A 24,614-nucleotide genomic window follows, 5' to 3' on the forward strand; every position below is an offset into this window, starting at 1 on the left:
AATTAAGATTTTTAGTTGGAGTTTCAATATCAAACTCTCAAAAATCAATTGAATAGATAGAAAAGTACAAGGATATAGTAGACCTGAAAAGCTCTATGAACCAATTCAACATAACATAATTACATTCTTAACTTTTAATGGTTTCTGTTTTAAGCTCTTCTAGTGATTCTTTTCACGTTACTGAATAATAACTTCAGGTCACAGCTTCTGTATCAGTTTTAGACGTCGTTTTCTTAATGCCAGTTCCATTGGAAATTAGATCATCTGTAACATGATAGCCTTTCCCCCTCTTTCCTCTCCTCCTGGGAAGTGTTTTTGGTTTTTGTGGGTTTTTTGGTTCCTCTGTTCCATACCTTTGTAACTTTAAGCATGCTATTATTTCTTGTGTCAACACCAATAAGCATCTCTTAACTCCTTTGTAGAATTATTCAAGTGTACTCACTCTTTCTTTCACCTCTATTACTTCCTTCTCCTATACTCTTATATAGTAAAGCTTGAAATTAGTTTCTAGTCTTTTATTCATCTCCCATCTCCTTGACTTCTGAGTTTAATTGAATAGTGGATGGGAGATAAATTCATATAGTCCATCTGTTACCTTGAACCCCCTGGTTTCGTTTTAGACTCTTCGTGGTTAAGCTGGTTCTCATGATGTAAACATAGTAAGTCTACAGCCATACCACCCTGAACGCGCCAGAGCTCCTCTGGTCTCGGAAGCTAAGCAGGGTTGAGCCTGGTTAGTACTTGGACGGGAGACCGCCTGGGAATACCAGCTGCTATAGGCTTGGGTTTCCCTGGTGGCTCAGATGGTAAAGAATCCGCCTGCAGTGCAAGAGACTCGGGTTCGATCCCTGGGCTGGGAAGATCGCCTTGGAGAAGAGGATGACTACCCACTCCGGTATTATTGTCTGGAGAATCCCATGGACAGAGGAGCCTGGCAGTCTATAGTCCATGGGGTCACAGAGTTGGAGACGAATGAGCGACTAACACAAACTAAAAATTTGTTATTTTAAACAAGAGAGTAAATAAGTTGATTTCTAAAAAGATTCTTACAGAATCCTCCATGATGTTTTACTTTGCAGGTACGGAAAACTTTTTTCACCTTAGCATTTTGTGACTTCTGTCGAAAGCTGCTTTTCCAGGGGTTCCGCTGTCAAACATGTGGTTATAAATTTCACCAGCGTTGTAGTACAGAGGTTCCACTGATGTGTGTTAATTATGACCAACTAGAGTAAGTAATCAAAAAATTTTTCTTTTCTGCCACTTTACATTTAACTTTTCTTAATGTGAAACTAGTATGTCTTAGAGTCCGTGGAAATTTTCTTTACAGAAGAGTTGTTACAGGGAAAAAACAAAAGTTTTTTGAGGTTTGACTAGATAGTAGTGTAGCCAGTACTTCTCTTTCAGATTGTAATTCTGGTTTGCTAGACATTTCATTTATGTTTCATATTCTTTTTTAATTAATATAAGATCCCTTCCACATAGATATCACTTTAAGATGGTTTTTAAGTGTTTAAATTAAATTAACTATTATATTTTTGGACCACAGATGGGGGAATCTGGTTCTGTCAGCTGTTTTGTAAATTAAGTTTTCTCTTTCTCTCGAAGTTAGTGTGTGTCTGTGTCTCTCTCTCTCCCACTCCCTCTCTCAATATATTGAGTTAATTTTAATCTTTTTGTGTGTATTGTCACTACTGCTATTAAGGTCTTATTTTTTGATCACTGGAATTAGGGAGAGTTCCACTCAGTAGTTTAAAAGTACATGATAATAATGTAACCTTTTAGCAATAGATACATTTTCTTCTAATTCCTTAACCATAAAGCATAATTTTTCCTCTCTACTATGTAGAAATGTGCTATATAGAACAATTAGTTTTAGCTAAAAGAGTTAGTTTTAGCTTGTCTTTGAAAGTAGAGTATAATTTTTTACCCTAAGCTATCAGGCAGAAATACAGCTAATTGAATTTAGCAGTCTTTCCTGAAAATGCAATTTGAGCTCAGATATTTTTGTTAATTCTTTAATGTATTCTGGTGTATGAAGCTTCTGGGTTTTGCACAAGTTAGGTTTGTTTTGTTTTGTTTTTGTTTTTGCCTCACAGTTTGCTGTTTGTCTCCAAGTTCTTTGAACACCACCCAATACCACAGGAGGAGGCCTCCTTAGCAGAGACTACCCTTCCATGTGGCTCATCCCCTTCTGCACCCCCCTCCGATTCTATTGGGTATGATTTGATTCATGCTGTTCAGTGTCATGCTACTTGAGCTGATTTTTTTTTTTTTTTTAACTTTTAGTTGCTTTGAAACATTTCCAACATTTGGTAATTAAATTAAGGACTTTTTTTTTTCAGGTAACTCATTACACCTGTCATACATTTGATACAGATACAGAGGGTTAAAACTGACATAGACTGCTGTAGGACCATACTTGGAAAAAAATCACGCAAAAAATAATTTAGAGTCCCTGCCTTGTGCTTGCTTTATTTTTAATATCAGATACAGAAGTATATGATTTCCATTTAGAAAATGGCCAACAACTCTGTGGGAGAAGGCGAGGGTGGGATGTTTCAAGAGAACAGCATCGAAACGTGTATATCTAGGGTGAAACAGATCACCAGCCCAGGTTGGATGCATGAGACAAATGCTCGGGCCTGGTGCACTGGGAAGACCCAGAGGGATGGGGTGGAGAGGGAGGGAGGTGGGAGGGGGGACCGGGATGGGGAATACATGTAAATCCATGGTTAATTCATTTCAATGTATGACAAAAACCACTGCAATGTTGTAAGTAATTAGCCTCCAACTAATAAAAATAAATGGAAAAAAAAAAAAAAAAATGGCCAACAGTTTTAAGCTAAATATAATCTACAATTTATGATATATTATTTTAAACTATGTGATAAATATTACAATGTTTACAAAAGAGAATAGAGAGAGTAGTGAACATTTAATCAAGAAAGTGGGATTTGAACCGGACCGTAAAGAATTCCAGAATCTGAATGAGTTCAGGAGATAAAAGCACAGTAGTGATGGGGGTGGGGGGAGAAGAGAAGGACAGAAACAGTTATCTTCATTTTCTAGTTTATCCATTTTCTTTAGATTTGATAATAACATTTATCAGATTTAATCCAGATTTTTGTTTTTCCTGTGTAAAGACCAGTGTCCTTTGCATACATATTTCTGACTTATGTGCTACATGTTGCTGTCATAGTCTTTATTATTAAGTTTCGAGAATGACTTGCTGTCACTACACCAGATCAGTTACGTTAATTAGACCACCCTCTACAGTTGTAGTTAGTTAAGGCTTTTTCTACTTTTAAGTTCTGACATAAAGTGTGTCACTGCCTTGAGACTTTAGATTAGCCTCTAAGTATTTAGAAAGTCAGTGTGTGTTTCAAAACTTTCTAAAAGCTAATACTGTCATTTTAAAATTCTTTTTACCTGCTCCCAAAATCCCTTGCCAAAGGCTGTTATTGGCTGTCTAAAGCAAAAGCACAGCTTTGTCACAAACTAAAAATTAATCAATTAATCATAATAAAAAGGACCAATAGAGCAATTATTTTTATTTCAATTCTAAGTGGATTCATTTAGTTAATATGAACAGCTAAAGTTAAAATTTCTTTCCCTACCCTTTTAAAAGGGTGCTTCAAAGAAGTAAAGCTCATAAGCTGGTATGGTTCAGATTCTAGTAATATATTTAAATTTAGAAGCTTCTTGTCACAAGTTGGCTTTTTTGACTCTTCCGACCTTCATCTGGTCCAAAACTATATTTTCTTCTCATTCCTCTTTAAACCCTCTCTCCTCTTAAAAATGTCTTTTTATTCACCTCAGCTGTCTTTCTGGCTGTCTTATTAACCACTTGATACTGCTGATTACAGAGTTTGCATAAGATGGGGTGCAACAATAACCAATCTCTGAAGAGAAGCTGATAGCATTGAATCATTCATTGGTCCTGACGGAGCTCACTGAGTCGCACCTCATCAATCAAGTGGTACTCACTTCTCAGCTCCCTTGGATATTCTTTCTGAGGGACACAGACTTCTCATGGGTGTTTACAATCTATTCTCAAAATTTCAATGTGTTCTGTGAATGCCAGCTTCATTTTGGGGGCAGTGAGAGATGATAGACTTTGTTATTTATCTACACTACCAAAATAGGTCAGTCTGTCACAGTTTCATCAAAGAGCAATTTTTACAAAATTTGCTTTAAGGTTTAATGTATTATTCTTCTGTGTGTCTTGTATCAGTTATTGGGCATGGTAAACATTTCAAACTATGAGAGATTTGACACTCCGAGAATCATCTTTTGAATTTGGAAATTATTTTTGCCATTTTTGTTCAATATTTTAATTCACCTCTTGTATAAAGCAATAGATACATGAAATACACATGTGCTTTTAAAAGATTTATGATTTCCTAATACTTCCCATAAAAATTACATCTTAGTAACTTCAACTATCAAGAAATGGCAAAGGTAGAAACAATTAGCAGACATTATTCAGTCAGTGTGTACTTTGAACATTTTTGTATAATGTTAAAGAACAAGAGTTTCTTCAGCTGATTAACCACAGGTAATTTCTAGCCATTTGTAGATCTCTCTGGAATTTTCTGAATAAAATCAGTGTTCTTATCATTGATACTTCATGGAGGGTCTTCTTGAGCAAAGCAGCTTTGTTGGTGTTAGTTGCAAGCATATATTAGTTTTTTAAACTAATTCTTTTAAAAGCCATTACTGCCATTACCTGTATTTTAAGGTTTTATTTGAGAATATGGAAACAAAATCTTCATATAATTCATTTTTCTATATTATCTATCTCTAGAAAGTTGCTCTAAATCTTATCTTCCAATTGCTTGACTTTTTCCAGGCCCCCAGTTCTCACCAGTCCGTCTCCTTCAAAATCCATTCCAATTCCACAGCCTTTCCGACCAGCAGATGAAGATCATCGAAATCAGTTTGGACAACGAGACCGGTCCTCATCAGCTCCAAATGTACATATAAACACAATAGAACCCGTCAATATTGATGTAAGTATCCAGCAGTGTCCGAATCCAGAAAATTCAAGTGTGTTTATTTTTCTGCTGTTTTTTTGGACCACAGATTTGGGGAATCTAGTTCTGTCAGCTGTTTTGTAAATTTTGTTTTCTCTCTCTCTAGAAGTTAGTGTCTATCTGTGTCTCTCTCCCCTCTCTCCCATGCCCTCTCTCAATATATTGAGTTAATTTTAATCTTTTTGTATGTATTTATAATATAGATTTATAATATAGATCAGAAATAAGTGCCATCTTTCATTTATCATAGTTAGTATAAGTGATAGACTTTTCATGAATTACAGATCAGAAAAATCTTGTCGTCTTCTCTGATGGCATAAAATATTTAACTGGTACCAAAGTATAGAGTTATTCTCATTGGTTTTTTCCTTATGACACCTCTGTAAAAGTCTTATCTTCATTTATTTAACAGATAATCAGTCCACTTAACCCATTTGAAAGTATAGAAAAAATAAGAATATACTTGCATATTTCAATGTGAAATCTTTACCGAAATTTCTAAAAGTTCAGCTTTGAGTTAAATAACCCTTAAGGACTAATCATACTTTTGTACTTCTCATGCAGAGCTACCATTTACCTTCTTTACTTTCTTGAGTATACCATTGTGGAGAAGGAAATGGCAACCCACTCTAGTATTTTTGCCTGGAGAATACCAGGGACAGAGGAGCCTGGTGAGCTGCCATCTGTGAGGTCACACAGAGTCAGACACGACTGAAACGACTTAGCAGCAGCAGCAGCATACCATTGTACTCCATCTCTATACAAATCAATTATTTTAGCTACTTCTGGCTGATCACTCTTGAATGTTTTCCTTTTCTAGTTTATGTTACACACTGGAAGTTAATTATGTACCTCAGTGTCACTTCTTCAATTTAACCTTAACTTCTGGACAGCAAAAACCATTCCCAATATAGTTGCCTAGAATAGGAAATATTAGGTGATGACCTAACTTTAGAGATCATCAGAAAATATTTGTGTTAATAAAAGGCTTACAAGACAAAGCAGAGGTCTACTTCCCATAATACAGACCAAGGATCAGCAAACTCTTAAAGGGCCAGATGGTAAATATTTTAGGCTTGTGGATCTTGCGATCTATAAAGACAACTGTTGAACTCTGTCACTAATGTGAAAACAACCATAGATAATAAATATATTTTAAACAGGTGAGGCTTTATTCTGATAAACTTCAGTAAAGCAGGTGGCCAGCCCATTGTTTTTTGCCAGTCCCATATATAGACAAAAGGGAAAGAAGAGTTGAGAAAAAAATAAATTCTGACATACACAGGATCACTCCAAAAGGACTGGTTCATTCAGCTGTATCATCCTGATAACCAAATTCCTGAAGAGAATAAAGAGCCCTTGACATCTGAGCTGTGGTGGGGTCAGGATCATTTCTTCCATAATTTGTACTTTAGAATAAAAAATGTGGGTTATCCTTAATCTTTGAATGTAATAAGCAACAAAACAGAAAAGCTACCAAATTTGTTTGCATTGGGAAGTAATCATATTTAAAAAGAAATCTGAAACTGTTTTACCCAGATGAGCAGGATACTAAAGTTACTGAGGAGTCATGTGTATGCTAGAGGACAGCCTGTTGTTCTCTAAAGAGCCTAATGTTCTCATTACACAGGCATTCCTCCTGTGAGTCCTCATAAGGTTGAGTAAAGGAGCCAAAATTATCCTAACAGGAAAATATTCACTAATTAACAGACTCCCCTAATAAGTCTCCACCCACATATCCCTCCCTCCCCATATAATACTAGCTTTCATTCCAGCCCTTTTTCATTACTATCCAACATTACAATGAAAAAATAAAGCAGACTTATTGCTAGTCTGACAACAAAAAAAAGATTTTAAGGATTTATTGAAGACAGTGAAAAGTCATTGGGAAATAAGGATACAGCAGAATTAAATTAGTCCAGTTAACAGTAAAAGAGAGTAAGTGTCTAAAGGATGACAAGAGAACAGGCTTTTAAAAAAAAAAATGAATTAAATATCAAAGGATTGATGGAGTCATTGAGGGAACTGATGAAATCCTTTAAAACTTTTATAGAAATGATTGATTATGATGTGAAAGATGAATGTTAAATTGAGAGTTTATGCTATTGTAAGTTTGATATTATGACCAACAAAACCTTGATTCCCTCTGTATTAATTCTAAGAATTAGCATATTATTGACATTATAACTTAATATTTTTGTTGAAGTAGATGAAAATAAACTTTTTATCAATCCTAATTTCATTTTTCAAGATACATTCCCAAGTCAGACTTTCTTTGTACTTTTTACTATGAAAATTTTTTTTTCTGTTTTTGTTGAATTTATTTAAAGTAGTCTTTTCTTAATACCAATTTCTCTCAACTAAGAAGGGCTTCTTCCATCTGGCTAGATCCACATACAAAGGGGGAAAAAAGTAGGAGAGGGAAATAAGGGAATAAGGAGATTGGGTGAAATATGAAATAAAATCTTATTTCTAGGTTAGATCTATTGTCAGTATGTTCAAAGTTGTAAACTTTGTATTTACTTTCAAAACTAACATTCTTTAGAGTATTTCTCCTTATATCTTAGTGTTACTAAAATTCTCCTGTTCTCTTGGGCGTGAACATTTGGAGTGTCATGTTTATATCTTGCTTTTTCATCTTCCCCATAAGCAAATAGTCATAAGATACCACCTTTCCTTTTGATATATATCTCAAATTTGTTTTTTCTACCACCATTTGGGCCCATATTTCTTCACTTGAACTACTTATGACATTAATCTGCTGTATAAATTTCCTGCCATTGATTTCTCTGTCCATTTACATTCTTAATTGCTACTGTCAGAATAGGGTTTTATTCTGTTTTATTATTTATTGTAAGACTTCAATCACCATCTGTTCCTTTGTTATAAAACTTTTGTTTACTTCCCATTGATTATAAAATATAAACCTTTTAGCATTTCATTCAGTTTCAGTCATTTCTTTCAGTTTCAGTCATTATTTGTCATTTATTATTCCAGTAAACCAAATTTAATATTTACTGTGGGATAGGCACTGTGTGAGAATAGGGAATTAAGATGAAATAGCACACAGTCTTTGTCCTCAGGGAGGTCATGGTCTAATGGATGAATCAGACATATAAATAAATAAACACAAAAATATAAGGTGATAGTTTATAGAAGGGGATGAACTCTACCTGATTAAAGACAGTCAAGTTTAGCAGAGAAGAGACAACATTTAAGCCAGATTGTAGAAGATGAACAATGAATATGAAGGAGTAGGAATTTATTAAGTGCCTAGTGCTAGGGGTTTTAAGAAGGAAGAGTATTTGTTAAGGAAATGGTATGTGCAGAAGTATGGAAGTACCTTTATGTGGGATGTAGTTAATACTTGATATTGTAGGGAAGATGACATGTATTATTCTGATGTCTGTGTAGTAGTTGATAGTAAAGGGTCCAGTAAACTGAGTGGGAAAGAAAGTGGTCAGCTCTTTAGAAAAATCTTTTGAATTAGTGAGAGATTTGATAGACACAATTGTTAAGATTGATACTCTAAATAGCATGCTTACTATGTGCTAGGTCCTTTACCAAGTACATAAATTTTCTTATTCCATCCTCATAAACACTTGTGAGTTAAGTACTATTATTTTCCTTCTTTTACTGTTAAGAAAATTAGATTTAGAGATGTCAAGAAACTTATTCCAGATCACACAGGTGATAAATGATTGAAATGGGGTAAAACCTGGCCATTTTTCTTATAGTCAATCGCTGTTCTATCTAGTAGTAGAGGAGAGAGGTGGGAGATGAGAGAGAAAAAAAGACAATGCCTAGAATTCTCTGCCTTAGGTGACTACATAGTATTTATTTGATTGATTAGGATAGAAATGCCTAGGGAAGAACGGGGTTTGTAGAAATGAAAATGTTAACTTTTATTTTGGACATACTGACTTGAAGATGTCTGTGGATCTTTACTGGTTTAGAAATCCAGTAGCAGTTGAAATAAAAACCTTGAGTAGATATACACATTTAGAAATAATTAGCCTATTTGTGTTAAAGTCATGGATGTAAATGATATTACTCCAAGATTATGTAAATTGAAGAGGGTAGAAATGCAACCCCAGTAATCATTAACATTTGAGATAAAGGCAGAGACCATCTTTCTCTGTCTCCATTATAGGCTCCTCTTCCTAAATTTAGTTTGAAACAAAGAAGAGAAAGTAGTGTTGAAGAAGCCAAAGGGAGAAATGGGGACTTCAAGAATGCTGAAGTAGCTGATGGCAGTTGCCATTGAGACTCAAATGAGATAGAACTATGGAATACATTCAATATAACTATTGAACTGGGCAGTTACAGTGTCATTTTAATGTCATTGAGAGCTGTTTTAGAGGTCTAGTGGAGGAGAGCAAAAGCTGGTAAAGATGTGGGATTCAGTGCCAGATTTGAGAAGCTTGGCTACAAAGGAATGATGAAAGCCATAGACTGAAGCAGTCACATGAGAGACTTGAGCATACTTGTAACTTGAGGGGAAGAAGCAAGTAAAGAGAGAGGTTCAAAAGAACAAGAGAAGGAATAATTAAGGTAGTAAATAAAAATTCCGTGAACTTGGAAGTGATGTTCCTCAGGGACTGTGAGGAGTTAAAGGTGAACCTAGCTAGGTCTGCAGCTCTTTAGAGGCAGATGACTTAACCTTGGGGCTAACAGTGTCTGCCCCTTGTAGTGATGATGATTCTTGGCACAAAAAAAGAATTCAGAAACTATAGCTAATATTATTGTGCAGATGTTTGTAGATATAGAGACAGAACAGAATGTTCTTTGATAGCTTCTGTTTTCTCTATCCTGCTGAAAAGGGGAAGAGCAGTAATTAAGAAAGGAACCATAGGAAATTGGGGGAAAGTTTGAAATAGCCACTATCGGAATACTAGAAGGTCCTGTTTAACCTAGACCACATAGAAAAAGATTGTCAGAGAGCTTTAAGAACATATTTAAGATTGGAAAATACAAGCTTTTGGTGGTTATTAGCAGGTTGTCCAGAAGGCCTTTTTTTTTTTTTTTTTTTTTTTTGGCAGCGCTGCTCAGCTTATGGGATCGTACTTCCCTGAAGAGGGCTTAAACCCCAGCTCTCAGCAGTGAAAGCTCAGAGTCCCGGACCACCAGGGAATTCCCCCTCTGCTTTTCTGCATTCCTATCTACCACTCAAACTCCAGCTCTTAGATTAACTTCTTCAAATGCTTCACCAGTGACCAAGTTCTATAGTTGTTTATTTATCCTTTGAACTTTTGTTGCACCAAGAATCTTTTTACATATACCGTTTATTTGGCAATTAACTAAGCAACTTTGGCACCTTTTTTTATTGTTTTCTTAAGCTCTTATTTTTATGTAATTTCTATTTTGTATATCTTTCTTAGATGATAAGCTCTCAAGAACTCAAAGTTAGTGAGACCACCATGATTTTATATTTATTGGTAGTCATACAACTGCTAACACTTAGCACCTTATTTGCAGATATGAGTATTTGTTAATTATTCTGTACAGAATGTTAAAGGTTTTTTATAGTACATTGAACATGGCAGAAATGCATCTGTAAAGAATGTTGTCTTGTTTTAGCTTATAAGCCTTTGAGCATATTTAGAGACATTTGAGGCAGTTCAGTCAGTCTCTCTTATCAGTTATACTAGGCAAACTGAGTTCTGTCTGTCAAGGTCCAAATCAGTCCACATTGCGCTGCGTTGCCAGTAGACTCCTCCCCCGCTGCCCTGCCTCCCCCTGTCTGTTGTAAAAAGCTGTGTTTTAATAGTAAAGACAATTAAAAAATTTTTCCCTTCTAATGTGTCCTTAAACATTTATATTTTTATGATTGTATCAGTGTACACTTAATTTTGTATCCTTTTTAAATTATAGACATGTTTCATGATTCAAACTTCATAACTGTTTTAGTAGCTGCATAGTGTCTTCTAAATTGACACACGATAATCTACTTAACCAGTGTATGTCAGTATGCCGGAAATAGGGAAGTCACTATTTCTGGCATTTTTTAGTATAATGGATAATGTTGCACTAAACATCTTTGTGCATATCATTTTTTTTTCTTCTGAATTATTTCTTTAGGAAAAATTCCCAGAAGTGGAATTATAGGATCAAAGGGTATGAACATTTTATGGCTCTTAATATGTGCCAGTAGAATGTTTTTAAGCATTAATGCAGCCATTGGTTTTGAATGGCCTGAAATGGATTTCAACGTTTGATCAGGACTGATAATCCCTTCAATCTAGGGTTAGGTTGGCAAGTGTTTCAGAGTTTTTATTTTATCATGTTCACTAGTTAGTTCCATATTATTTCTGTTTTGTGAAGTAGTTTATAAGACAGGTATTATTTTGAATTCACCTTTCTGTTAATGCTTAGTGGAAAATAAAATGTTGTTGCCTTTTTAATCATATGCTTTGATTAAGTATACATTACTGTCTATTTGTAGGACTTGATTAGAGACCAAGGGTTTCGTAGTGATGGAGGTAAGTAGTGATTTCAATTTAAAAAAAAAAAAACGGGGAAGAATGCAATTGCTTTGCTGCTTGTCTCCTTTATATTTGCTTCTTTCATGAAACACAGACACAGAAAAATACATAGAGAAAAATAAAAATTGTTTGCTTTTCTTTAGTAATTATCATTTATCTCTAATAAAATTTTAACTGATTTTAAATTTTTAACTCTAGAAACAGAGGAAAAAGAGGACATAAAAGTGGAGTCTTAAATGTGACATCTACAATTTTTAAAATGTTGTTATCAAAGAGAAATCTTAATTATTTTACCCACTTTATTCCTAACTATCTCCACTAATACTTAAAGACTGAGCTTACAAACAGTTAAAACTTGACTTTCTTAAATCCTTCTTGGGGGAGAATCCCTGGAATTACCTGCTACAGCTTGTCAGTTTGATAGACACTATCAGCTACTTCCCTTCAGCTTTCTAGAAGGCCCTGGAAGATGCATTTTATAGCATGGACCGCTAATAGAAAAGCCTAGTTCCCCTCTTACTAGTACAGTAAATAAAATAAGCAAATGAGAAATTGAATTGAGATTTCTTAAAGAATTGTTATCAGCTGTTTACTCTGGCACCCAGTGAATATTGGGGTCATAGCAAAACATTACTTTAGAAAATACTTTTTAAAATAAGAGTTTACCCCCATAAGATCTTTGTAAGAGATGCTGTTTGAAACAGTCTTGACGTTTTCTTCCAGGTGGTCCTTTATGCTTCTGTTTTCAACTGTCATCTATTTAATAAGGAAGCCCTGCAATGCCCACATAGTTTGTTTAGAGTCGGTCTCTTCACTGTGACCCTGCTTTATATTCAAAATATCTAAGCCCAGATGCAAAGATACTTTGTCAAATGTTGCATGAACCATCTTTTATTATGTTTCTATATACTTGTGGACCTACCAAAATAATAAGCCTGTGTTATGTACTCTGGACTTAGTATTTACTACATGTAGTACATAGTTACAAAAGTTTTTTTTTTTCCTGTTTGTTATTCCATGAACCCACCAATTAATGTTGCTGCCAGTTTGACTTTCATATGTCTTAATAGCTGTGGCTTTTGACAATTTTGCCCAATACATCTGGCATTTAAATGTTGCCATCATGTTAGCATCACAGAGTTAACTTAGTCATAAAAATTGCCTGCTTAGTACCAAAAATCAAACAGCATTTATCCTTTATATGAATCACTTTTAAAAGAATGATTGGAATTTTATGAAAATAAGCAGTTTTTTAAACATCCAGAATTATTTTGTGAAGCAGGCTTCAACTCATCTTATTTATTCCCCGTGACTTCTTTCATTTCTTCTGTGTCTGTCTTCCTGTGTTTGCCTGCCCCTCTCTTTCTCTTCTAACAGCCCCTTTGAACCAGCTGATGCGCTGTCTTCGGAAATACCAATCCCGGACTCCCAGTCCCCTCCTACATTCTGTCCCCAGTGAAATAGTGTTTGATTTTGAGCCTGGCCCAGTGTTCAGAGGTAGTTGGGCTCTTCTTTCTTGTTTTCACCCAAAGCAAATTAAATATAAACAACAGATACTGTTTGTGTCTCACCTTCACAGTGTGTTTGTAAGTGTGAGAGTTTTCAGTACTAAATTTCTGCTTGGCCTGGCTGGAATGCTCTGAATGTGCTTCTCTCACATACTCACTTCCACAAGCTTTCTGTATGCTGTCTGTCATAAATGTTTAAAAGCGAGAGCTGAAATTTCCATCTTGTTTTTTGTTAATACTATTTTTTGGTCTTGATAATTTCTTAAACTCGGGGTGGCAGTAAATAATGTGGGGAAGGTTTTCTTCAAGCTGAATTTCTTTTACTTTAATCAATTTAAGTGATAACCTTGATGGTTGCTAATGTCAATTTTTTTGGTTTTTAAAAAATGGAAATCCCTATTATGATTTCGTATTAGACTTTTGGCTTTGTCTTTTTGTAATATGTGCTTTTTTAAAGCGTAAGCCATGTATATTTTATGTCAAAACTAGGGAACTTAAAGAAGATCTGTAATATATTTGAGGTATTTTAGCATACTTTAGAAAATTAAGATTGATACTTTCAGTTATGCTCTCATATGAGGGGAAAGTTTAGCAGTATAATTTCACCCACCCATTTTATCTCACCATTCTTTAATTAGTGGTTAAACTAATTCTTTAAAATTTAAGTCAAAATTTGGACAAGTGTCTTGCTGTAAATATTTTTAAAGAATTATGTTTACTGGTTTTTGCTAGTGTCTGTTATTTATTCTGAATGAATGATGGTTTTCAGATTTTTGCTTTTTCTGCCCAACTTTCTCAGAGAATCCATGGAATGGGCTGGAAGTTATAGGGAACCGAGTAGTGTAATTAAAGTAAGTGATACAGTACAGCGCTGAGTAGATCAGAACTGTGAAGCCAGGGTAGACAGTTAAGGCTTTATGATGTTGAAATATTATCAGTGGAAGGCAGAATATGGATTGTAGTTAATAGAGATTCCAGTTAATAACTGTAGTTAATAGCTATTCCAGGTGTCATTTTCTTTTAGAAAATTGCATGTGAGATCATGGAAATTCCACATGATGACATATGTGGTAATAGTAATGATGAAATTTCTCCACATTTTTAACATTTTATTTATTTTTATTTATTTATTTATTTATTTATTTATTCTAGTTTTAACATTTTAAATGTTGCCATTAGTATTTTGATCCTTATCCTTTGAGAGAGAGTGACTTTTTAACTTGAGAATAGTTATCTACTTTTTAAAAAAAAATGGAAGTCTTTTTGTTTTGTCTATGCAGTTATTAACTGACATCTCAGTCCTGCTTAGCTATACTCAGGCCCCACCAGGAATCATTACCCTGAACCCCTCTGAACCAGGTACTTTCTGTACATGAATTGGGATTTTTGCTCAGTCAGCACTTGGAAGGAAAAGCATCCATCAGAAAGGTATGCAACCCTGCCAGCTGAGTCCATTTTCAAAGAGTGTAGCCCTTGGACTCATTTTGCTGATAAATATTTCCATTTGTAGTGACTTGGATGAGATGCCATTGCACTTACCTTGTTCTCATTTTATAGGCAGAGATTTTTCATAAAGTCTTGAGAAACCTACTTGGGTTTGTTGGCATTAACTTTGTTGTGCAGGTAAAATTAATCTTTGTTTAGCAAAATAAGGCTCCAGAAACCAATGACAGTGACTAGTGTCTCTCTTAAATAGTATATAGTATGTAGTGTAGGATTTTTTTAAATTTTAGTGGCTAATATGAAAGAGTTAGATAATGCCAGTATTAAGGCCATTATTAGAAAATGTTTCCATTTGGAGCATTTCTATCTTTTTTTATTATTATTATTGATTGGCTGTTAATGTCACATAATTGAAGTTTATTTTTTATGTTTGCTTTCAAGTTAATTTTGCTTTTTGTTTTTTTGATCAAAGGAAAAATTGGGATATATTTGATTGTTTTTCTCCTAGACTCTGCAGCAGTAAGCAAAGTATATATCTATAATCATATATTTTAAAGGTTATTAAATTGACCAAAATGCTAAAATTGTAAAATTAAAAGAAACTATAATTTTTAAGTTTATAGTTAATCACCAGATGAGGCCGTCTTTTTGCTTGTCCTTTCCTAATGGTCAATATTAAAACATGCACTGCATTTTTTAAAATAAGTCTACATCTCCCTCCACCCTCTGCCCCCAGTAAGCTAATGTACTTGATCCTCCTTTAATAGATAAATTTTTCCTTTCACTAACTTAGGATCAACCACAGGCTTATCTGCCACACCCCCTGCCTCATTACCTGGCTCACTCTCTAATGTGAAAGCATTGCAGAAATCTCCAGGACCTCAGCGAGAAAGAAAGTCCTCTTCATCGTCAGAAGACAGGAATCGAATGGTGAGAGTATATGATATCTTTTTTCCTCTGAAGTGCTTTCTTCCTAGAAATCATTAAGAGCTGATAGTTTTTTGCTTAAAGCATATTCCCACAATGTTGATTTTTGCTCTCAACTCTAATATAATTGAGTAAGGCAGTTTGGGAAGAGTTAGAATAGTGTTCTGTTTCTAAACCATGGAAAGAGAATAAGCTGGTATTTTAGGAAGCATTAGGCATATGTGTTTTTTAAAGAGTTGGTCTGAAATTCAAATATCTACCAAAGGACATTTTTTCCTATTGAAAAGTTAACTCTATGCTGTAACTTAAATATTTATTAGAAACGAATCACATTAGCAGTAGTGCACTAGTATGTATTGGCTAAGTGGATTCTTTGTCATACCAGAGTTTTGTATGTGTTGATGACATTTTTGAGAGAGAGAGATTGGATCAGATAAGATGTATGAAGTAATTTAGTACTGACTGGGAGAAAATAATTAGATTATCAACAGTTGCCTAGTACCTTAACTCAAATTTTTGGCCTTTGGAGCCAAAGCTAGTCACAAATGTGTAGTGCTTATCTTGCCCCTAGTTACTAGTCTTCCAAATGATTTTTTTTTAAGTTGCTTTATTTTATTGATTTTAATACTGAAATTTAATATAACATTTCTATCTCATAACCAATAAATAATTTTTATTTTTACTGAATTATTTCCACCCTAATATTGACTTAGTTCTTAAACTTAATTTGTGTATTGTAAGAATCATCTTCCGATTATTCCTCTAGAGTATACTTTTGTTTTGTTTCTCCCCAAAGTTCTTATTCTCTTCTTATGTCCTTTTCAGAAATAGAGGAATGTATTTAGTGTCAGACATAAAGTTTTCCATTTTTGTTTGCTTTGGCTTGACTTTTGCCTTATTTTTATCAAGAAAACGCTTGGTAGACGGGATTCAAGTGACGATTGGGAGATTCCTGATGGACAGATCACAGTGGGACAAAGAATTGGATCTGGGTCATTTGGGACAGTCTACAAGGGAAAGTGGCATGGTATGTATGTCATACAGTGATCTTGTCACAACTTTCGTTAAAAAGGAAATATCAAAGGGAGTATTCACTGTTTGTATCATTAAGCTGTTTTGATCAGATGTTTTGATCAGAGTTCCCCAAAGGTTTTTAACAAAAATTATGGGAAATAAAAATTGGATTCACAGCACCAAAAGTTCTCTCATTATACTTCAGTAATAATTTTTAAAGATGATGATCCTCCGGACGAGCTAGTCACCAAGATTTTTTTTTTAATAAGTCTTTCTGCTGGTAATTTTATTTGTATTATAAACCACAAGTAAACATATAAAAAGAGCACTTAACCAACGGAAAAAATGACCAGTAAACATATGAAAAATCTTCAGTCTTACTACTTGTGAAAGAATTAAAAATTAGAAATCATCATTGCCTCTCAAGTGATTTATATTTCTTTGAAAAAATAATCAAATGGACAAAAAATTATTTTAATTGATTGTTTAGAGTTGTGACTGTAATGCCGCTGGTGGGAAAGTAAATTGCTATGAATTTTCTGGAGGGCAGTTTGGCAATATGTATATGGAACCAATAATTTTATTTGTAGAACAGGAACAAACAGATGTGTAAGTATATTCATTGGAGATTTAATACTAAGGAAAAATGGAAATAACTTAAAATGGCCATTAAAAGAAGATGGGCTTACACTGACAACGTCCATATATAATTATATAGATAGTAAAATGGTATGGTAGATCTATATTTATTGGTATGGAAAAGTTTCTGTGGTATATTTTAAAAGCAGCATGTATAATATCCCATACTATGATGCTACATATATATATCATAATTTTCTAAATGACCACCAGTATTTTAGTATATATCTTTTTTAGATTGTCTTTTTCGTGTGTGTATGTGTTAGTCACTCAGTCGTGTCTGACTCTTGGCAATCCCATAGACTATAGCCCACCAGGCTCCTCTGTCCATGGGATTCTCCAGGCAAGGACACTGGAGTAGGTTGCCATTTCCTTCTCCAGAGGATCTTCCTGACTCAGAAGTCAAACCTAGGTCCCCTGCATTGCAGGCAGGTTCTTTACTGCTGAGCCACTAGGGAAGCCCCTGTCTTTTTCATACATATTTATGAATATTCATACTGCGTACTTTTAAGAGCCTAGTAAGGAATACAACAGGTCTTCCCATGTGGAGCTAGTGATAAAGAACCCACCCTGCCAATGCAAAAGATGCAAGAGACGTGGGTTCGATCTCTGGGTCAGGAGGATCCCCTGGAGGAGGGCATGGCAACCCACTCTGGTATCCTTGCTTGGAGAATCTCAAAGACAGAGGAGCCTGGCGGACTATAGTCCGTAGGGTTGCAAAGAGTCAGACACAACTGAAGTGACTTGAGTATACACACAGGGTATACAGGAGTAGGTTAACAGTGATCATTTTTGAATGACATGATTATGGGAGCTTTTTATTTTATTCCTTATGCTTTTAAAATGTTTAATTTTTTAAGTTTGTTAGTTTTTTTTGCTGTAAGCACTTGGTAATCAGGAAAAATCAATGTTAGTTTAATTATATTGAAATATACATGCAAATAAGTGCACTTTAATGTACAAGTAGCTGAAATTTTGCAAAGTTAACACATCTGTTCAATAAACAGAGCATTCCCAGAGCTCTGGAAGTCCTCCTCATGTCCCCCACCCCCAAGAGTAGCCACTGTCCTTAGCCGAGCAGACATCATAATACAGTGTGTACTCCTTTGTGTCTGGCCCTTTTCACACTATTGTTTATAAGATTCATCCGTGTTATTGTATGTAGTTGTAGGTTATTCATTCTCTATATAGTGTTCATTGTGTGACTGTAGGCATGACTATTTATTGTGTGACCAGCGTTTGAATAGTTTCCAGTTTGGGGCTTTTATAAACGCTGCTGCTATGAATATTTTAGCACCTGTCATTTAGTGAACAATGTGTCCATGGTAGTTGGTATACACCTAGGAAAGACTTGTGGGGCCAGTAGTAGATACTGAAAACAGTGTTTCAGGTGGTTGTACCAATTTATATACCTTTTGGCAATGTGTAAGAATTCTACCTGTTTCATATAAAGTTTTTTTTTTTTTAATAATTTTTCTAAGTAAAAGCAATAAGTGATCTGTGGATTTGAAGGAAGTGTTAAATACTCTGATAAAGAAGTTTGCAGTTTTGTATTTCCACAAAGTTCCATTGGGCCTGTCATCTGCAGTTTTAACATTCAGTTAGTGAATGCCTCTAATTTAGTTTTGCTAAATAGCTAGAAAAATACCATGGGTATTTAATTGGTTAAACTAAATTTCCAAGAGAAAAATGAGATAGGCTGGTTGTTTTTGAGGGAAGGGGGACAGAGATTGATATTTTAAAATACTGGTATAGGAGTGTCATTTTTTAGTTTTTATCCTTAGAAAATTAATGTCATTTAGGTAGTTAAGGTATAATTTATTTGCAGTTTTGTAATGGTATGGTTTTAATGCTGTGGTAATTTGTGAAAATACCCTAGAGTTTTTTATATTTTTAAATTTTAAAGATTGGAATGACATTTGGAATGGCAATTACCTTTTAGGTGATGTGGCAGTGAAAATGTTGAATGTGACAGCACCCACACCTCAGCAGTTACAGGCCTTCAAAAATGAAGTAGGAGTACTCAGGTAAGCTTGTGTGAATCATGTTTTCCAGAGAAGTTACCGTGCTCAACTTATGTTTTTCAGTGACAGCTGTTGTTAGCTTCACGGATTTACTCAAAATGGACAAGACAGTCTTTCTGAGTATGTTTTGTCTTTGACTATTTTCTTTTAAGGGGTATGCAATATTATATGGTACAGACGATAAAATTATTAATCCTAGAGTGAATTAATGGAAACACAGTGTTCCGATCATGAAAAGTGGTGCTTTTTCTTATGGAAATACTGCTCTAAAAATTCTAAGGTTATCAGAACACACTTAGAGATTGTATCAAACCTGGAACTTGAGGGAAATGAGCAAACTAGAGTATGTCCAGGCAAGGAGAGCTTAGATGCGGAGGATTCTGGAAGTATAACTTAGGGAGAAAATTGTCAACAGAACTGAGACTTTAGGTCCATAGGAGGCTATTACGTTCAAAAGGTATAAACTTGCTCTGTTTTATTCTAGAGAGTAGAATAGTGAAGCCAGTGGTGAAAGTTGCAGGAAAATGTTTTTTTCCTTAGCCTAAAATTTTACTAATACTAGAACTACTTTAAAGGGAAGAAAGAAAAGAAGAGGGGACTTCCCTGGTGTCCAGTGGCTATGATTCCACACTTCCACTGCAGGGGCACAGGTTACATCCCTGGTGAAGGAACTTCAGATTTCCCTGGTCGTGGAACATGAATTCCACATGCCACATGATGCGGCCAAAAAAAAAGAAAAAGAAAAAAAGAGTAGTGGGAACAGGCTACAGTCTCAGTGATGAACATCCCATAATTAAAGGTATTTAAACAATATCTAATTGCCTATCTATGAGGTACACTAAAAAAGACATTTACGAAAAAGTTAGGATGTTAGACTAGACAATTCCTAAAGTCTCATCTAAATTTATCTTTCTCCTGCCTTGCTAAAAAATACCTTTTTCTGACAGCATCTTATTGATAAGTAGACTGCTTTGGCCCTGGTTTTGTGTTTTTTTTTTTTTCTAACATTTGCTAAAGTATATCAACATTTACTATTTCCTGTTACATTTCTTTTTACAGGAAAACTCGACATGTGAATATCCTCCTCTTCATGGGTTATTCAACAAAGCCACAACTGGCTATTGTTACCCAGTGGTGTGAGGGCTCCAGTTTATATCATCATCTCCACATCATTGAGACCAAATTCGAGATGATCAAACTTATAGATATTGCACGGCAAACTGCACAGGGCATGGAGTAAGTTCCATTCTGTTAAATCTCATGTAAATTACTTTTGAAGACCACTGAGGATGTTTCAAAGGTTTTAGCTGTTATTCTTTTGACTTAAATTCCCAGTTACTCTCTAGCATCATATAGACACTTTTAACTAATGGCTAGCTTTGTGATATTAAGAAATAGAATAGTCTGTCTCTGTACAGTCTTCAAAACATATATCAAATATTTGATAATATATATGTGACTGTGAATTTATGTTTAGTATACTATAATTTAGCTAAGCAGTGAGGGATCAAAAGATAAAAATAGTCCCCCCCCCCAAAATAAATCCACTGAAAAGTCATCAATAGTTATTGAAGCATATAAAATGATTGTTAATTATCCTTTCAAGTTATTTTCTCCATGTGCCCCTGTTTTCTATTGTAAAATAATAATCTGTGTAAAATATAGTAAAAATAAAGTAAAAGTGAAAGTCTGCATTTTGATCCTTTTTAAGGATTTCAGCTTGATTAGTTCATTGAATTTTACTTTGTAATTTAAAAGATAAAACAAATTACTTTATAAAATTTATCATAGGTCAAAGTAAGAAATTGACTACCAAGGATAGATTTCGCATAAAGTGCAAATAGTAAATACATCAAAAGGTAAAATTAAATATATTTTGGGTTTTTTTGGTTTTTTTTTTTTAAAATTAAATATATTTTGAAAGCACTTAGATGAAAATATTTAAGTGAGTTAAATACAATTTTGAAGGTTCCACATGTAGTTTAAAAATATGCATGTATATTAAGTCAGTTTAACATTTTATAGTATACAGATGATTTTCACATACATAGTCATTATGTCATTTAATTTTTGTAATGTTATGAAGTAGATATTTTATGTTTACAGATAAAGAAACTGAGGCTTCTAAATGATTTGTCTAGACTTATAAGCAGCAACAAAGATGTTTAGCTCAAAATTTTTGGCTCCCAACCATTATTCTTTCCCCAAAACCACTATACCACTTTTGCATTATAAAATTAGAATAAAACAGTAAAACTAAAACTCTGACTCAGGGTCATTTATAGCAAATAAGCATAGAACCAGGACTCAAAACGTGATCTAGCTCTTAAATCTTCCCACTGTTCTACCCTTTCTGTCAGAAAACTAGGCAGTATATTTGTAATTTAGGTTGTTTGTAAGTCTGTATTCCGCCAAAGTCCTTATTGCAGCAGCTTATTACTTTATTCGGTAACATTCCCACTTATCCAGTAGACTAAAACAGCCCCACCTCTGACTCTGAATCTGTTCAAATCTGAAAGGTTATATTAAAATCTTGCAAAGAGTAAACCGTGGCCACAATGGTAAACATTGAAAGAGAAACAAATCTTGTTCTGCTTCTATGCCACCAGTCTCTTTGCTGCTTCTTCAGCAGGCCAGGTATGCTCTTTGCTCAGGGCCTTTGTACTTGTTATTTTCTTTTTAGGATAAGTAGTCCCGCCACCCAGTATTCATAGAGCTTCTCCCTTATGTCTCTGTTCCAATGTTGCCTTTTCAAGGAAGCCTTCAAATGATCACCTTATATAACTGACACATTCCTACCCCACTCTGTTACCCTCTACCGCACTCCTGTTTTTGTTTTTAACACCCAACTCCACATGACATGTTTGTTTATCGTCTGTCATCCCCACTGGAATACAAGCTATATGAGAGCAGGGGGTTAATGCTGTGCTCCTTGTTTTATCTCTGATGTCTGAAACAAGGCCTGAGCTATGATAGATACATATGACAAAAATTTTTAAATGAAACCATGATTACATGCAACAGCATATTATTGATAGGTTTACCTTCCAGAAGAGAGAGCAGCCACATCCTTATCGTATCAAAAGTGAGAATTGTCAACAAAAGGAAAAACAGTCAAAGATGTAATCAAAGATTAACACAGAGGAAAAGGCTTTTGCTATACACAGAGGCAACAGAGAATAGTATTAAATATTGTTTTAGAAACAGTGACTGGGCAGTGAAGTGCAGTGTTGATTAAGGTAAGAAGTTGCGGTAGAGAAAAACACTGTCAAATTGGAATTGTTCTGTGGTCTGGGAAATAGTCAAGAGGCAGTATTTTTCCATTACTTTACAGTTTGGGATCTGTAAGTATAAATCTTTACAGTCTATGTGTTTAAAATACTTTGTTTGCATTTTGAAGTAACTCTTTAACTATATGTTGAGTATATCTGACTGTGAATGTAGATCATCCTATTAGTTTATCCTTTATCTTAATAGCTGAAAAATATTAATTATAAAATATAAGCTTTCTAACAGATTATATTTTTTATTGCCAGCTTAAATTTAACCAAAGAAGATACAATTCCTTTTTTCCTTTTAGTTCTTATAAGACAATATATGCAACTGGTTAAATGTTCCAACACATCTTTTCTTACTGAAGGCTTTGGCAGATTGAAAGTCCTCTTATTAAAGTGGCTATGTGGCTTTCGGGTTAAGGTGACCCATTTTTGTTTCCTTGAGATGCCACCAAAACTATAATAATGAAAATTGTTTTTAAGCATCAACATATAATGATGGAGAGGAAAAAAAGAATAGCAGTAATATTTTAGAAGCTAGAAAGCAAATGAAAAAGTGATAATAGACATAGTGCACCCAGAAAAACTAAATTATTAACTGGGTGTGGAAAAATGGAAGCCAACCTGATTTGTACTATGGAATCCTCAAGAACTGGGAGTGTGAATTATCTTTGGAGGAGGAAAAGTACATAAATGAAGAGGACTGTCTGAAAGGTTTCTCTGGATCCCTTCTCGTGCTCTATGCCACTGGATGGACACCCCATCCCTACCCTGGCAGGACACTGGAAACATATTCTCTAGAGAGGAGAGAAAGTTTCTGGACTCAGGATACAGGGGAAATGGGATGTGGGGGGAGAGTGGGGTTGGGTGACTGCCTACTAAGTGATGAATGGAGAGTTCCCTAGTACTCTATTTTCATTTGTTTCCCAGAGTACTGGCAGCCAAACCTTCCCCTTCAGGCAGGAGACTGGAAAACTCTTGTTTGAGGAATCTACCAGCCAAGAGTAGAGACACAAAGGTAGTGATATTAGGAATTCCATCTAGGTGGGAGTTCAGCACAAGGATTCCATCTGTATGCTCTAAGCTTTCAGACTGACTTTTAGTCTCACTTAGTCTGGATAAAGACAAATTATCTCTCAATTACCAGACATCAGAGAGAAGGTCTCTTAGGCCAGTGACAGAGAACAAATGGGGGAAAGGAAACTAGGAATAAACAAACACAGTTCAAGAAGGGCTAACCTCCCCCCCACCCCCGCAAAAACCTCTTACCAGTTTCCCCAGAGATAAAAAATTTTCTATGAAATAAGGACAGATGCTTTATAAGGAACATTCCTATAACAATGTAAAAATGTTAAAATGCTGATATTTATAGTCAACTGGAAATTACGTTCCTTCCAATTATTTAAACTTTTAGATGTCAGGCCCCTCTTCCATTGTCCTTCACCATCATTTCACCAAGTACAGAACAAGCTAGATGTAGCTGACCAGTAGATCTGTAGACTATTTAAATAGTTGCTTAGTAATGGCCTTTATTTCAGCCCTCATTTCAAACTCGTCCACCCCCGAATGATTTCCAGAGACTATTCAAAATTATCTTTTCTGACTGCTTTCCAAAACTGATTCTAAAGTTCCAGGATGTAAGCAGAATAAGAGCATGCTGTCAAAAAAAAAAAAAAAAAAGCATGCTGTCTCACTATATATAGTACTGGGGTTTCAGTCATTCCTAGATAAACCTTTAGGAATTAGGAAGATTGAATTATTGGGACTTTCAAATGTGTCCCTTTTATTGGATTAGAAAATATAAGCCAACAGTAGATGAGTGACATTTTTCCTGTGTGACTGTCTTCTCTCTCCAGCAAAAGATCATTTCTGATTCCTAGGTTTACTTTAAGAGAGCAGAGCTTTTCTAGTGGCAGATAATTAAAGATTCACTCTTAGGAATCAGGATTCATATAGTGTATGTTTATCATCTTCTCACCTGACAATCATTGATTCTGCCAAAGGGCCAAAGTATTTAAAGAATAACGTTACAGAGAAATTCCAGGAATTGTCAGTCAGTCGTGCTATTTCTTTTCAGGGATTTTCATTTCAGTCTAATACTTATTGTATAATTTTAAATGTAGCGTTACTAGAAATTTACTGTTTACTCAGGGAGGCACACAGAAAAAGTTGGAATCTGTTGTTCTCACAGGAGTGATATATTCTGATTGTAAGGTGATTAAAAATAATTTGAGGATAAATTCTTACAATTTACTTTAAAAAC

The 24,614-nt window shown here is 34.7% G+C and overlaps 1 protein-coding gene and 1 pseudogene across 8 annotated transcripts in view; both read left to right on the top strand.

Annotated features, from left to right (window-relative positions):
- The window catches only part of BRAF (B-Raf proto-oncogene, serine/threonine kinase), a 159,729-nt gene that overhangs the window by 92,235 nt on the left and 42,880 nt on the right, over positions 1 to 24,614 (top strand). For 6 of the 8 annotated variants that reach the window (XM_070464836.1, XM_070464852.1, XM_020899404.2 and 3 more), the window contains 8 exons: positions 1,080 to 1,228; positions 2,097 to 2,216; positions 4,853 to 5,012; positions 11,482 to 11,518; positions 15,266 to 15,402; positions 16,309 to 16,426; positions 18,995 to 19,079; positions 20,136 to 20,312. In XM_070464836.1, coding sequence (XP_070320937.1) covers positions 1,080 to 1,228; positions 2,097 to 2,216; positions 4,853 to 5,012; positions 11,482 to 11,518; positions 15,266 to 15,402; positions 16,309 to 16,426; positions 18,995 to 19,079; positions 20,136 to 20,312 — 983 coding nt within the window. Of the gene's footprint in view, positions 1 to 1,079; positions 1,229 to 2,096; positions 2,217 to 4,852; positions 5,013 to 11,481; positions 11,519 to 12,898; positions 13,019 to 15,265; positions 15,403 to 16,308; positions 16,427 to 18,994; positions 19,080 to 20,135; positions 20,313 to 24,614 lie in introns of all 8 variants that reach the window. The other 2 variants (XM_070464845.1, XM_070464823.1) reach the window with 2 other exon arrangements.
- Positions 664 to 782, top strand: LOC139036585 (5S ribosomal RNA; annotated as a pseudogene).

This window comes from Odocoileus virginianus, chromosome 1 (genome assembly GCF_023699985.2).
Source record: "Odocoileus virginianus isolate 20LAN1187 ecotype Illinois chromosome 1, Ovbor_1.2, whole genome shotgun sequence".
Lineage (NCBI taxonomy): Eukaryota > Metazoa > Chordata > Mammalia > Artiodactyla > Cervidae > Odocoileus > Odocoileus virginianus.